Source organism: Monodon monoceros, unplaced genomic scaffold (genome assembly GCF_005190385.1).
Source record: "Monodon monoceros isolate NGI ecotype Baffin Bay Population unplaced genomic scaffold, NGI_Narwhal_1 Super_Scaffold_11, whole genome shotgun sequence".
Classification (NCBI taxonomy): Eukaryota; Metazoa; Chordata; class Mammalia; order Artiodactyla; family Monodontidae; genus Monodon; species Monodon monoceros.
Window position 1 is genome coordinate 103,715,391 of NW_021703767.1, and position 16,024 is coordinate 103,731,414.

The window sequence follows — 16,024 nt, forward strand, 5'->3', positions numbered from 1 at the left end:
TGTATGCCAAGAGTTGACTGTTATTGCTGAGGCCGCCATTGTTTTTGTAGGCTTCTGTAGCTCTCTGCCACTTCCTGGTCATGCTGGGTTATAGAAATCTTTGGTAGAGTTGGGAATCCATGGGCCTCTAAGCCAGTCTCCCTGTAGGAACAGATGTAGCCCTTCCTTTTAGGTGTCATAGCTTCCCTCCACTAGGTCCGATTAATCTCTATTTGGGGGCTTCTCTCTTTTTACTTTTCCCAAACATTCAGCCTCTTCCCTTCAATGTTATTTATCTCAATGGATTGAGGAGATTGAGGCTTTTTGGAAAACAAATGCCAGTTAAGTCTAGTGAAAGGTACTTCTGCTTTCTTGCTACATACGTAAACTCTTTAGGTAAGGAAGTGCGGGGGAAAACACAGGTGGGAAAAATTATAGCTCAAGGCATTATTCAGCAATATTCATGCATTCTAGAGGCAATTACACTTAAAATTAAAAAAAATATTAAGACTTTATCTTATTTTTAGAGAAATTTTAGGTTCACAGCAAAATTGAGGGGAAGGTACAGAGATTTCCCATATATTTCCTGCCCTACTCCCCATGCATAGTCTCCCACATTATCAACATCCTCCACTAGAGTGATACCTTTGTTACAAGTGATGCATCTACATGGACACATCATAATCATTCAAAGTCCATTGTTAACATCCGCCTTATACTTTTTTTAAAAAAGAATATTTTTATAGAAGTATACTGCATTTATTGCTATGGAAAGAGTCACAACATATTGTTTTGACAGCAAGTTAAAAAACTGTTTATCAGGATGACTACAATGTTTAAATAGAAAACCTATGTGCATAATAAAATCTAAATGGATATATGCCACCGTGTTAACAGTGGATATCTTGGATATCACTGGAATCCACATATCATAAGCAAACTCTTCAGCAGCTGAATTGGTGAAGACATCTGAGATGGACTCAGGACTCATTGATATTACTTTTATTCTGTTTACTATTTTTCTGTAACTTACTGTATAAGAAACTAAGACCTGAAAGTACCGGCAATACACAGTATACAGAGGCTCATAGCTTTATTTAGCACAGCTGTAAATGACCTCTAACTCCATTTTAGACAGGGAAGCTGTGATGAAAGTGTCTTGCCATACAGCTGGATAAAGTCTCTGAAGAAAAAGAAACTGCGAAGGGACAACTGAACTGTTTGCTTTCTAATTCTAAGGGTTAAGAAGGTGCAATAGGGACTTGGAGGAAAAATTGAACTGGAAGTCAGGACTTCTTTGCAACAGTCGTTGCCAGGCAATAATTTCATAACGTGGAAAGAGGGGGCAGAGGTGGGAGGAAGAATAGGGAGAGACAGAGGGAGATAGTCCTAAATGAGTCCTAAGGTCCTAGTAGCCCGCAGAGATAGGTCTCCTTAAGTACAAGAGAATTCTCAATAATCAGAAGCCCTCTCCTCCTATGCTGAACCAATTACTCTGCTGGGTTTATGTCTCCAGATACCGTAAACAAAAGGAAACCCGGGCTTAGGGGAGGACGGCGCTTGCCCACTGGGGTGCGTTTGCGCTACAGGAAGCCTCAGGGAACCTATTAAGTCACAATGCAAGACGCTGCGCTTTAAAGTCTAGAATCAGGACGTGCCGGCTTGGCTCAAGGTTAAAAAAAAAATAGCCCTACGAATCCTTTTTGTAAATATCGTCTGCCTCCGCCAGACCCCGTCTTTCCCGGGACGCCATCCCGCGGCCCCAAGAAGGACTCCAGGCCAGGGTCACGGCTGCAAGAAGCACCCCAGCACACTGAAGCGCCCCCTGCGGCGCGCCTCTGGAGCTCCGGAGCGGCAGCCCACGCCTAGTGCGCAGGCACAGAAAACTCGCCGCGGGCCTCGTGCCAAGTCCTAGAGATCACGCCCCCGCCTCGGCCCCAGGGGTCGGCGGTTTACTTTCGAACAGCGGCCCCGCGCTCTTTCTATTGGCTGATGCTACGCAGTTGAAGGTTGCTGGGAGACTGCGCCTGCGTCTTGAGGCTCTCAAGCCCCGCCTCATCTGGGAACCTGAAGGCCCTCAGGGCAGAGGAGGGAGGGCAGAGGAGGGAGGGCGGGAATTCGAGTAGCTCTCTGCGTTAGCCCGCAGGCTGTGGAGCTGTGTTTCTGCTGGTGGAGTTGCCTGGTTTTCCCTTCCCCACGGTGAGTTTATAAGGAGCTTCTCTTCGGTCCGACAAGGCGGCTCTTGGTCCCTCTTCTTTCCCTGTAGCGCAGGCTGGTGTACTGCATGTGTTTGGGGCTTGGTGATGGAGAGGGCTAGCTTGGGCCCCGCGTCTTGGGTCCCTCTTGTCCCAGGTGGAGAGTTTGGGGGACCTTGTTTTCCTCCCGCCAATAAGGAACTGCATTTCCTTGAGGGAGAAGGCCCTCTGTGGTGGGGAGGCGGAGAGAAGCTGGACTCCGCCGAGCTGGGCGGCCTCGCGGCGGCTCGGAAAGGAGAGCGCCCAGGCGCGTTGGGAGAGAGGCCCGGGAGGATTTGTCATAAACCTTCGGGAAGGGGAAGGGCAAGGGCACTGCTGTTTCGAGCCCCTTCTCTGGGAGGCGTTCTCATTGGACTTAACCGCGTAGGTGTAGTTATGCCCATTTTACAGATGTGAAACGTCAGTTCTGAGGGGCACTAGGTAAAACTGACCCAGGGTCTGTCAGCATTTAAATGGCAGAATTGAGAGATGAACAGACGTATTAATGGGTATAACCTAAATCAAGATTTATAATTTTAAGCTGGCAAAATATTTCACTCTCATGGGTGCTACTTGTCTTCCGGTTAACTTTCAGCAGTCTAAAATGACGGTGAATGTTTGCTCCGTTATCACGATTGTTGGCTAATATTTTCAAGAGCTCATAAGATACTTGACGCTATAAAAAGAGGTCCTTTGTGGCAATTTATTTGGTCACAGACTTGGGATTTTCAAGGTACAGGTGATACCTATCCTGCTGAACCACAGCTGTTGATATTTGTCGCTACTTTTAAAAAAACACAGTGACGCTTAGGGAAGGTAAACGTCAAAGACAGTGAAATTACCACGATATCATTCCCTATGATATCATACTTAACATACGTTTTGAGAATATAAGTCTAGAACATTAAGATAAAATTATTTTTATTTTAGAATAAAAATAAAAGAATCTGAAAAAGTTGAAGATATATATTCAGTCTGCAAACCAGAAGGTCAACAAAGTGGTAAGTTCTGGGAGATTAAGTAAATACCAAAGAAATTTTCAGTAAATTTTTACTGAGCGTGTGATTTAAGATGTAAGGGGAAAGTTTTAAATCTTTTGAAAAAAGGTGTGTATGTTGGTGGTGTATAAAATTCAAACCATATAGAAGGATCATAAAGTGAAAAGTAAACAACTCCCTTATCTGACCTATATCTTAAAGTTAGTCACTGTTAACTCTTGTTTACTCTTCTAGAAATCTTACAAGGATGTGTGTATCTTAATACAGACACACACATTTAACACATACAGATCTGCAAGTTGAATTTATTAAGTTATCTGGATACCTTTTTACCATATATTTTCGTATTGGTCTGCATTCCATTTTAATGACCAAGTAGCTATCCTTTAAAGTAAGGTACCATACTTTATTCTGGCAAGACGAAATTTTAGTTTTGGGTGATATTAGTTGTTTTTTTTTTTTTTTAAATAAATTTATTTATTTATTTTTGGCTGCACTGGGTCTTCATTGCTGCGTGCGGGCCTTTCTCTAGTTGCGTCGAGCGGGGGCTACTCTTCGTTGCAGTGTGTGGGCTTCTCACTGCGGTGGCTCCTCTGGTTGATGAGCACGGGCTCTAGATGGGTGGGCTTCAGTAGTTATGCCATGCAGGCTCAGTAGTTGTGGCTCGCAGGCTCTAGAGCGCAGGCTCAGTAGTTCTGGCTCACGGGCTTAGTTGCTCCACGGCATGTGGAATCTTCCTGGACCAGGGCTCGAACCCGTGTCCCCTGCATTGGCAGGCGGACTCTCAACCTCTGTGCCACCAGGGAAGTCCAGTGATGTTAGTTTTAACATTTCTTTTCAGCAAACATATTGCTGAATTTTTCCCACCAAATATATATGTATTTTTCACTTTCAAAAATATTTTAAAAAAGCAAAGAAAATCTTAACTGCTCGTATCAGTTCCTGGTTAAATTGCATTGTTTCTTTTTTAGTTTGGGGAAACAGGTTGATGTCAAAATGCAGGAAAACAGTGCAAATGGGCAGAGTTAAAATCAGATCGGACCATAGGATTTTGTTTTGAAAGAGTTAGGTGATCCTTCATTATTTTTGTACATTTATATGTACAAAAGTATTTTAAAAATCTTGCCCCATATTTATAGATGGCACAAATGTAGTATTTCTAAAGTAAGTCTTGAATTGCATAAAATGTGCTTTTTATTAGGTAGGGCCACCAAGATGTGAGACCCAGCCTGGGAAGTGGCACCTCTTGAATTTTCCCAGACTTATAGCTGACTCACTCTAAGTCCTAGAGCAAGTCATCTAACTATAATGTGGCAAATTTCTCTTCAGAAGGTGTAAAATGTAATGAATGTTTTATAACCATTCATGTTTAGAGATGAAAGGCAATAATGCATTAGGGAATTAAAACTTAAAGAATAGTTTACACAGGAGAATGGGTAATGATATTTTTGGTACTGCCCAGTTCTCCATCATCTGCTGTCAGTGCTGACCATCCATAATATGCTGGTTAGACATTATGGAGTCTCCATAGGAAATCGGCCCTCTGGAGAAAGACTGCATAAAAAGTTTAGAAATTCAGTAATGTTTTTGACACTTAAGCACAAGAAATTTGTGAAATAATTTATACGTAGATGATTTAGCTTCAGGTTTATTTCCGAAAAGATTTCTTTTTTACGTTCATATTTCTTGGTGACTTTTTTTTTTTTTTTTTTTCGGTACGTGGGCCTCTCACTGTTGTGGCCTCTCCCGTTGCGGAGCACAGGCTCCGGACGCGCAGGCTCAGCGGCCATGGCTCACGGGCCCAGCTGCTCCGCAGCACGTGGGATCTTCCCGGACCAGGGCACAAACCCATGTCCCCTGCATTGGCAGGCGGACTCGCAACCACTGCGCCACCAGGGAAGCCCTCTTGGTGACTTTTAAAAGGGAAGCAGGAAATCTTGAAGTAAGTTATCAATTTGTACTTGGGCTTTTAGTACCCACTGGAGGAAAATAACATTTTACATGGGTTATTTTAATTTTTTTTGTTTTTTAAAATTATATATTAATATAAATCAATTCTAAAATTAATTTGACGGGAAAGGCTGGTTAATAGGCAAGACACTTAAACATTTTAAAGTTTTTTTATTGTTTTGAAACATACATAAAATTTACCATTTCAACCTTTTTTTTTTTTTTTTTTTTTGCGGTACGCGGGCCTCTCACTGTTGCGGTCTCTCCCGTTGCGGAGCACAGGCCCCGGACGCGCAGGCCCAGTGGCCACGGCCCAAGAGCCCAGCCGCTCCGCGGTATGCGGGACCTTCCCGGACCGGGGCACGAACCCGCGTCCCCGGCATCAGCAGGCGGACTCCCAACCACTGCGCCACCAGAGAAGCCTCATTTTAACCGTTTTTAAGTGTGTAGTCAGTGGCATTAAGTACATTCCACATTGTTGTGCAACCATCACCATCTATCTTCCGAACTTTTTCACGTTTCCAAAGTGAAACTGTGCACTCATTAAATAACAACTTTCCAAAGCCCCCTGTAGCCCCTGGCTTCTTTATTTAAAAAGCCAGCTCTTGGGTTTATCAACTCTAACAATTTTCTATATTCTAATTCATGGTTTTCATCATGCATTAGAATTTTCTTCTGCTTTTCCTAGGTTCATTTTCTTTTCTCTCTTTTTTTTTTTTAGATAAATCCTTTTTATACTACTTCTGTTTGATAATGAAAGTATATGGCTTCAGCTCTGCCATGTAGAACTTTTTTTTAACCCTGTAGATTTTGCCAAGGAGTATTTTTATTATTTCATATGGATAAATTACATCTTGGCTGGGTATAGAATTCTTAGGTCATATCCTTTTCCTTCCAGATCCTTGTGGATATTGATTGCTACATGTCTTTTAGCATTCCTAGTTACTCTGGAGGTGTTCTGGTTATCTACTGCTGTGTAACAAACGTCTGATGGTTTGGATGGCTGCATGTCCAAGATGGCTTTTTCACTCACATGTCTGGCACCTCATTGCTTCTCCTTTTGGCCTCTCTCATCAGCAGAGTAGCCTAGACTTTTCGCATAGCGAAGAGGCAGCAATCTGCTAGGCTAGCTAAGGGCTATACCCAGAACTGTCATAGTGTCACTTGTACTGTATCAGATTGGTCAGAGCAGTCACATGTCCTGTCCAGATCTTTTTTTTTTTTTTAACTATTTATTTATTTATTTGGCTGCATGGGGTCTTAGTTGCGGCATGCGGGATCTTCGTCGCGGCATGCAGGCTTCTCTCTAGTTGTGGTGCAGGCTCCACAGCACACGGGCTTACTTGCCCCACAGCATGTGGGATCTTAGTTCCCTGACCAGGGATCTAATCCGCCTCCTGTGCATTGGAAGGCAGATTCTTAACCACTGGACCACCAGGGAAGCCCCAAGCCCAGATCTTTTTGAGGGGAGAATAGATTTTCATCTCTTGATAGGAGAATACCAGCAAAGTCACATCACAGAACAACATGTGGGATTTAATTGTTGTGGCCATCTTTGGAAATTATAGTCTCCCAGAGAATTCTGAGACTATTATGTATTGTTTTCCTTTTTTGGGTATCTTACTTTTCTTCCTGGATGCATGTGGGATTGTCTTTATTTCTTTATTTAAAATTTTAATATTTTTACTTGAATGTTAATAGTTGAAAGTAAAACAGAACTTAGGCTTATAATGAAAAACAGCAGCCTCCTGCCCTCACTCTCCCCACTCTTGATTCCTGCTTTCCAGAAGCAGTCACTTCATTTCTTTTAAATATTTCTTTTGGTATTGCTTCTTTATTCATAAATAATTTGCTTTTAATGTGACTTCTTGATTTTTCACTTTTAGGCATGTATTGACTTCTTATAAGAGAAGATTAAGATAAGTTCTTAAACTTTGTTTCCTTCCCTTATTCCCTCCTCCCAACATAATTTTGTCAGTTTCTTAGTTTGGGCTGTTATAACAAAAATACCATAGACTAGGTGGCTTAAACAACAGTCATTTATGTTTTTGCAGTTTTGGAGGCTGGGAAGTCCAGGATCAGGATGCTGGCAAAGTTGGGTTTTGGAGAAAGCTCTCTTCCTGCTTTGCAGGTGGCCATCTTCCTGCTGTGTCTTCACATGGCCAAGAGCAGAGAAAGAGAGGCAGCAAGCCCTGTATCTCTTCTTCCTATAAGGGCCTAATCTCATTCATGAGGGCTGTACTCGGATGACCTAATTACCTCCCAAAGGCTCTACCTCATTAATACCATCACATTAAGGGTTACGATTTCAACTTACGAGTTTGGGGAGACACGTTCAATCCTTAACAGTCATGCTTTTTGGTAAAATCAATATTTAATATTTAAAATATTATAACAAATAGGACAATTGAGCTATATAATGTGTTGTAGTATTTCCTCTTTTCATGATTCCATCACTTTTCCCTAAATTTAGTTTTCTCATTACCTCTCAATATGTTCAGACACGTGAAATATTGTCAGTTCCATTTATTTACTTAAAAGCATCCCTTCTGGATTTGTCTTCTTCCTCCAGACTACTATTTCTCTAGGCTTGCTGCAGTTATCCAGGACTTCATTTCATAGTTATCCTGGTGAGAATTATTGTTTTTCTTTTCTTCCTGCAGCAGCTTCTTTAGAAAGGGTGGGTGATGGGTGGTTCAGTTTTGAGATCTCTTGTGTTAAACTATCTTTAGACTATCTACAAAATTTATTTACTTTGTCTGAGTATAGAATTTTAGGTTGGAAGCCATGTTTTCCTGAGAATGTTGAAGAATTGCTTCATTGTCTTCTAGTTTCCAATGTTGTTACATACACACAGCATAGCTAAATCCAAGATGTTCATACCAGAAAATATTCATAGGAAAATTTTTTTGCTCCTTCATTCCCCCTCAGGAGTCTAGGCTGGTTATGGAAAATTTCTGATGCATAAAATTTCATACTAGTTTCTGTAAGAACTAGCCCCTAAGCATGACAGCCACCTTTGTCTTCTGTTTCTCAGGCAGCAACCAGTTAGAAAGTTCCTGGCCTTACGTAGTTATTTTCAACCAGGCTTACTTCTATTAGCCAGTTCTGACTTACAAATTTGTTGCCTAAAATCCGTTTTTCAAAAATCAGCTAGAAGAGGGTAGTCTTAGATTTGATTTCTGTATCTTCAAGTTATCTACACGTTTCTGATTAAATTTTGTTAAAAATTTTATGTGCTATGGAAGTAACTTTTGAGACCAGGATATTTGCTTCCACTTTATGTAAGTTTAAGAGATGATATTTTCTTTACAATATTGTTATTGAATATCTTCATTCTAAAGAAAGTTGAGCTTTTGGGTCCTTAAATGAGTTCCCAGGGAAAATGATTTCTAACTTTTTGACAAATATAGGACTTTGGAGGGAAAGGTTGGGTTCTGTTTTAGAGTTGATTTTTGGTACTTACATTAAATAACTCTAATATTAAATCTAAATTGAATATATGTCCAATGCTCACATTTTATTCCTTTGCAAAGTGCTATTCTGTTTATTCCTTCATTATGAATTCTGACATCACTGAAATAAACTGAGAAACGTTTTTCTTGGGTGGTTTTTCTATTTCAGAGCTCTCTGTAGGTAAAGGGTAGTCATAAGGGCTTCCCAACATGTAGGCACTTAAATTTATCTGCAGTGAATGTCGTCTTCTGTTGTCCAGTTATTTTTGTTTCCTGGAATGCCTCACAGTTCAGGCTTATTAGTCTCTCACATCTTGGCTCATTACGGTTCTTAATATTGTCAGTCTGAATGGAGTATTTTCTATTTTCTGATGGACTCTTGATAAAAGCTTTTCCTAAGCAGAGATTTTGCTATTTAAAGAAAAAAAAAAAACCCCAAAACTAAGGTCTGGCATTTTATTAACATTGGTCTCTTAAGGGGCAGTGTTTATTCAACCAACATTGAGTGAATGCCTACTGTGTGTCAACTTCTGTGCTTAGATACAACTCCTGCCCTTATTGCAGGCTTATATTCGAATGTATTGAAAAATGTTACAAAATTCTTTATTTTTTTGACTGCGCTACGCAGCTTGTGGGATATTAGTTCCCTGACCAGGCATCGAACCCAGGCCCCGGTAGTGAAAGTGCTGAGTCCTAACCACTGGACCTGCAGGAATTCCGACAAAATTCTTTTAAATAAACTCCATCTAAGTGCTCGCTATAAAGTAGAAGTGCAGTGTTCAGTGAGATTAGGGGACCTAAGCTGGGGGAGGAGGTGGGACTCAGCTTGAGACTTGAAGAATGAATGAGTTGGGTTTTGCAATTGGTGAAGATGAGGTGCATAAGAGCTGTAAAAAAAAGTCTGAAGAGGTTTTTGTTTCTTGAAAGTACAATTAGTTATTTGTAGATACTTCTAACAGTTTTTATAGAGGAGGATTTGGTAAGCTTTAGATTTTGCATGAATGGCACGTGGAAGGCTTGTTGGAAATATCAGTAATAGCTTGCTTGCCAAGACGTCAAGTTACTTGTGTCAGAGAGGGTCTCTGAACTGTTGCTGGATTTCTTTCATGAAGGAAAGATGACTAATGATGTTCTTTACCACTAATGCTGTAGTGGTCCGTAATTCATAATTACCACAATCAACACTTCATCTTTCAAACTTTTTTATCGCAAGGACTAATTCAGAAATATTACTCCCTTCCAAATCTTAAAATTAACATTACTTGATACTATTACACTGTGCTGATTCAGGGCTTTAAGCATACACGCTAATACTCCAAAATTCAAGAAGCTTGAAATTTATAGAACAGTTAGAAATTTAATAACTTACTTTAGAAACTGTGGTTGAGCCAACTGAGAGTGTGAATTGAAGAATGTAATTTTGTTAAGAATTAACTTTTTATTTCATAGAAATATTTAGTCTTACCTATTCATGATTTGTGTATAGTTTTGATTTTAGCATCTTAGAATGTAAAAAGTTGCACAGACTAGTTATAATCATTAAATAGACTTCAACAGAACACCCCAAAGTAAATAAGCTCTTAAAGGTGATCAATTATTCAGTGTTAGGAATTGCATTATATAGAAAGCCAATTTTAAAAATCTTACTCTTTTAAATGACAAGTACAGTATATTAACAATTTGGAGGTTAACACCTAAAACTTTACATAATATGTGCATGTGTCTTTGTTATATGTAGAATTAAAATACTTTTTTCTCTTGACAGGAAATGCACAATTTTGAGGATGAGTTAACATGTCCTATTTGTTACAGTATTTTTGAAGATCCTCGTGTACTACCATGCTCTCATACATTTTGTAGAAATTGCTTGGAAAATGTTCTACAGGCATCTGGTAACTTTTATATATGGAGACCTTTACGCATTCCACTCAAGTGCCCTAACTGCAGAAGTATTATTGAAATTGCTCCAACTGGTATTGAGTCTTTACCTGTTAATTTTGCGTTAAGGGCTATTATTGAAAAGTACCAGCAAGAAGACCATCCAGATATTGTCACCTGCCCTGAACATTACAGGCAGCCGTTAAATGTTTACTGTCTCCTGGATAAAAAATTAGTTTGTGGTCATTGCCTTACCATAGGTCAACATCATGGTCATCCTATAGATGACCTTCAAAGTGCCTATATGAAAGAAAAGGACACGCCTGAAAAACTGCTTGAACAGTTAACTGACACACACTGGACAGATCTTACTCGTCTTATTGAAAAGCTGGAAGAACAAAAATCGCTTTCAGAGAAAATGGTCCAAGGTGATAAGGAAGTTGTTCTCCAGTATTTTAAGGAGCTTAGTGATACATTAGAACAAAAAAAAAATTTTTTCCTAACTGCTCTTTGTGATGTTGGCAATCTGATTAATCTAGAATATACTCCACAAATTGAAAGAATGAAAGAAATAAGAGAGCAGCAGCGTGAATTAGTGACACTGACAACATCTTTACAAGAAGAGCCTCCACTTAAATTTCTTGAAAAAGTTGATGATGTCCGACAGCGTGTGCAGGTCTTGAAACAAAGACCACTCCCTGAAGTTCAGCCTGTTGAAATTTATCCTCAAGTAAGCCAAGTACTGAAAGAAGAATGGAGCAGAACAGAAATTGGACAGATTAAGAAACTTCTCATTCCTGAAATGAAAATTTCTTCAAAAAGGATGCCATGTTCCTGGCCTGATAAGGAGGAAAAAGAAGTTGAATTTTTAAAGATTCTAAACATTGTTATAGTTACACTAATTTCAGTGATGCTGACGCTGATCCTCTTTTTTAACCAACACATAATGACCTTTTTAAATGAAATCACCTCAATATGTTTTTCTGAAGCCTCTCTATCTGTTTACCAAAGTTTATATAAGAATGTGCATGATTTAAAGAATATACTGTGTCACACTTTATATTTACTGAAGGAATTCATGTGGAAAATAATTTGTTGAAAATTCAAATCTGAATTAAGTAGGCTTATTCTGTACAGCAGAGACTAATCACCATTGCTAAATGGAGCAATAGGGGTAGCATGGATAAATAAAATAGCAAGCTAAAGTTTATTAGAGTTGCAACAAATATAATCCCTTTCATGCTTTTGTTGAATAGAAAATGTGTCATCAAAAGTTAGAAATGAGACAATGTCTCTCGTTTTCTGAAAACCAGAACAAAATCTAGTAATTACTTGATTTTGAGTATTATCCCATTTCTATTGGTTTGAGAGGTTGACTTAATATCACTGTGATATTTAAATATTCTTGTACCAATATTATCTTTTAGCATTATATACTGCAGTGGTTGGCTCTGCAGTTCTTTGTGTATACGTAGCTTTTAATTAAAAGATGGCAAAATCCCGAAAGGTATAAGCTTGACACTTTTGAATGGACAAATGATGGTGAGAAGAGGTTTTAAATTCAAGTAGCAAAGTCTCATAGTGAGAGTGGATTGCTTACATTAAAGATGTGTTTGATCAAATGTACATGATCCACACACAATGTGTTTTAGGTAGATTTAAGAGCTCTAAAATGTTTATATCAGCATTCACTCCTAATAAAACTATTGCTTTGGGAACGCTAAAGTGCCATTAGGGACCAAACAGTAACATTCCCTAGTACTTATTATTCTGTGGTTTGTGTAAATTTATTTTAGGATTGTATTTAACTTTTGTGTAGTCTTAGTCGTGTCAGTCAAATCAGTTCTTGGCTAAAAACTCTAAAACATGTTACTAGAATGGAATATTATTGATATATCCCACCCTCATCATATTTGAATGGCATCATGTTAACTGTTAGGTCTAAAATTGTCTAAAATTTTCTGTTGAACTTTCTCTTATGCTAATGCCAAAGTACCAATAATTTGATCTTATTTTCTTGAATTGTGTTATAAAGGGAGGCTACTTAGTCATTAAGTCAAATCCCTTTGATTTAGTTTCCTTTTTATTAACAGGGGCTGAACCGTGGTGCTTGTGGTAGGGCTCTTAGCCCTTTTGTCCTTGTAACCGTAAGTACAAGCTCACTCACTTTCCAGAAATTCCAAACTGGCTCTTGGATCACATATTTAGGAGCCTTACTTAGTTCACACATTTTCCGGGTCAGATTAGGTCCTATAGCTGTGACTGTACTCAGGGCACTAGTTCTAAAATACTCCTTAGTGTCTTATCTACTGAGAACAAGTCTGAACACTAAGATGGCTGGCTGTATTGTCAATTTATGATCAGAATCAGAATATCAGAATCAGAATAGCACGACTAACTATTGTGTGGGCAAAGAACATCTGGAGGTGGAGGAGGTATATATTCAGCTTACCAACTAACTTTAGACTGAAGTTGCATCGACTTGATTAAAGTAATAGTTACAACACAAAAATGCCACATACTTTTTGGAATACGTGTAAATATTAGCACTGAAATGTTAGGTATTATGTGTCAAAATTGTAATCTCATATTTCTCGTGTGTATTAATCCTCACTTTCGTAGATTAGGAAACAGACACAAAAGTGAATTGCCAAGGCCATGTATCTAGTATATGAGACTCCATGTATTTTCAGAGTTCATCTGTCGTGCTACCTTTTTAAAGGATTTAAGCCAAGATTTTTAAATCTAATATATGTCTATGAATCACAGCTAAAAACTGAAGCATTTTAAGTTTGACCTTAATATTTTTTGTAACTTGCCAGTTTTTAGTAGAACTTTACTGTTGGATAAATTTTATGTAGTGTGCATGAATATAATCAAATATACAAATAACTGAGTCTTATACATGCTCTTCTTTTTGTATTTTTATCAGGATGAGACTGTAAAATTTAAAGTATGTAATCCTGAAATATTTCTAAGCTTATGTATAACAAAAGTATATATTTTAATAAACTCATTTTGATATAAGCATTGAGTGGCTTAATAGGGCAGTCAAACTCGGGAGTGGTTGCTTTGGAATTTTCATATGGACTTACGGGCACTATCTACTTTAACTCTTTAAAAGTTAGTACTGGGCGCTTCCCTTGGTGGTGCAGTGGTTAAGAATCCGCCTGCCAACGCAGGGGACACAGGTTCGAGCCCTGGTCTGGGAAGATCCCACATGCCGTGGAGCAACTAAGCCCGTGCGCCACAACTACTGAGCCTGCACTCTAGATCCAGTGTGCCACAATTACTGCCCACGTGCCTAGAGCCCGTACTCCGCAACAAGCCACCGCAATGAGAAGCCTGCGCACCACAACAAAGAGTAGCCCCTGCTCTCAGCAACTAGAGAAAACCCACGTGCAGCAGTGAAGACCCAATGCAGCCCCAAATTAAATAAATGGATAAAATAAAAAGTACTAAGCTTTACCACTCCATTGGTTATTAAAATATAAAAATATTAAATTCCATTCACCTCTGTTCTCACCAATGAAAAAGCCCTTGATTATGTTGATACTTTTTTCCAGTTACTTTTCCCTTGTATAATCTTGATTTAAAACAAATGACCATACTTGAGTTATAGATCTTGCTTTATTTAAGTCCATGCTAATGTATTTACACTTTTAATGGTTATGATAGACTGTTGTCTTTGTTGGGTTTTAGTACCTAAACAATACTGCATTGAACAACATGGTAATTTAATTTTAATTCCTCAGGATCAATATTCTAGAAACTGAATAGCTAGGGCAGACTTTTGATTCAATACCAAAATTTCTTTTGAAAACCAAGTGGTTGCTGGCTTCCAGTAGCATTATAATATTCTTGGGCCAATACAGTGTAACACAACAACAAAAAACCCTTGACAACTTGATGGGCAAACAGCACTCCATCTTAATTGCCATTTATACTAAGGAAATTAGTCCTTATACACTTTATTCTTTTTCTGAAGTGGGTATTTTTCCTTTTCAACTAATGAGATAGCCAAGTTATTTCAGACATATTTGCTGACCCTTTTTGCAAGTGTTTTAAACAGTCAAGCATATCAAGTTTTAGAAAAGAACACAATATTTAAATTCTCATCCTTATAATTCAGAATGACAGTTAAAAAAAAAATGTTCCTAGTATTTGGGTAATAGTGACTATCTAAATTACTAAGTGAAATACCTTAAAAATTTTACTATAGTAGCAGTTGATAGGCTTCTCCAGCGTAGGTCAAAGGTCCATGAGAGTATGCTGTGTCTTGGTAACATGATCTAGTTTAGAACTGTACTGTTCACTTTTAACTCTGCAGGTAGCAGTTTGGGGCTAAGGGTAAGTCACCTGACCCCCGCCCCCCGCCCCAGGCATCTTATTTTCTCCATAGTCTGCTGCTTATAAAGTTGTCAGTTTCTTACAATCTCCTAGAATCAGGTATAGAGAATATTTTATTACACTTGTAACATGTCTCTTAAGTAACAGCATAAAATAGAAACTAGTTATATGATCCAGTTTAAGAATATGTATTTTATATAATTTATAACCCTTTACAAATAGAAAGTCAGTAAATACAGTACACTGAATCTGCGGTGATTCAATCTGAGCAATCTTCAGTATAAACAAGTTTAGCAAAGTCCTTTAGATGCAATTTCTTTTGGGTTTACTGCAACACTTTTTGTTATATTGTATGTCTTGTAAATTCCAATAAGTCTATCTGAAATCTCAAACATATTATTTCGAAGAGAAATTATTATGAACTGGGCATTTTTTGTTTGTTCCTAAAGAGAAAGAAAGAATAAATTAGAAAAATTATACATATATTATAAATATATAAATTATATAATAAACATCTAAGCTTTACTTCCCTGAAATATTTCTTGACAGTAAATTCAACATGACATCGATAATTAATTAACATGAATGACAACATGGATAATTCAAGAAACAGTATTTGGGTTTGAGAAGAATTCGGGTATTTGGAAGGATGGTTGCCTAGAATTCTTCTAGTAGAAAAAAGATATAGAAAAAACATTTCTAGCTGTGTTTCTGCTACTAATTTACATTATCCATTTATATTTCACTTTTCCAAAATGGAACTATTTGGCTGAAATAAAGGATGTGGTCTCCTTTAATACCATGGGATGTGGGATTAGAGAACAGGGAAAAAAGCTCAAAAGAAATAAGTCAAAGAATTTCATCTGTAATGTTTAGGGAACCCATAAAATTTTCAGAATGAAAAGCTCTAAATGATTACTTACATATATATAAAATGCAACAATGGAAACATTTTTGAAATCAAGGGCTGCATCAATCTCATCCATGAAGTACAGGGGAGTGGGTTTGTAGTGGTGAAGAGCAAATACTAAAGCCAATGAACTAAGTGTTTTCTCTCCTCCTGAAAGGTTGAAGATCTTCTTCCAACTTTTCTTAGGCGGTCGGACACTGTAAGAAAATCTCGTCAGTCAAATTACTTGTAAAGCTAAATTAAGACTTCGTGATTTGTTTCCCATAACTG

The 16,024-nt window shown here is 38.3% G+C and overlaps 3 protein-coding genes across 4 annotated transcripts in view; 2 read left to right on the forward strand and 1 right to left on the reverse strand.

Annotated features, from left to right (window-relative positions):
- The first annotated feature begins 2,055 nt into the window (after nt 1–2,055).
- Nucleotides 2,056–13,550, forward strand: TRIM59 (tripartite motif containing 59). 2 transcript variants are annotated; one of them, XM_029214209.1, is made up of 3 exons: nt 2,091–2,178; nt 3,144–3,214; nt 10,382–13,550. In XM_029214209.1, the coding sequence occupies exon 3, from the start codon at nt 10,385–10,387 to the stop codon at nt 11,591–11,593; it is 1,209 nt and encodes a 402-aa protein (XP_029070042.1). In that variant the 5' UTR covers nt 2,091–2,178; nt 3,144–3,214; nt 10,382–10,384; the 3' UTR covers nt 11,594–13,550. The 2 variants fall into 2 exon arrangements, with proteins under 2 accessions (XP_029070043.1, XP_029070042.1); XM_029214210.1 differs by lacking the exon at nt 3,144–3,214 and having other exon boundaries at nt 2,056–2,178.
- The window catches only part of IFT80 (intraflagellar transport 80), a 143,782-nt gene continuing 140,356 nt past the window's right edge, over nt 12,599–16,024 (forward strand). The window contains exon 1 of the mRNA XM_029214207.1: nt 12,599–12,641. The gene's annotated coding sequence lies outside the window, so the exon portion shown is untranslated. The remainder of the gene's footprint in view (nt 12,642–16,024) is intronic.
- The window catches only part of SMC4 (structural maintenance of chromosomes 4), a 34,541-nt gene continuing 32,654 nt past the window's right edge, over nt 14,138–16,024 (reverse strand). The window contains exons 23-24 of the mRNA XM_029214205.1: nt 15,768–15,951; nt 14,138–15,287 (exon numbers count right to left, since the gene is read on the reverse strand). Of these exons, the coding sequence (XP_029070038.1) occupies nt 15,135–15,287; nt 15,768–15,951 (337 nt within the window). The 3' untranslated portion in view covers nt 14,138–15,134. The remainder of the gene's footprint in view (nt 15,288–15,767; nt 15,952–16,024) is intronic.

Bases quoted from the DNA above. Each gene is read 5' to 3' on its own strand.
- TRIM59 (XM_029214210.1), top strand. From the start codon at position 10,385: ATGCACAATTTTGAGGATGAGTTAACATGTCCTATTTGTTACAGTATT.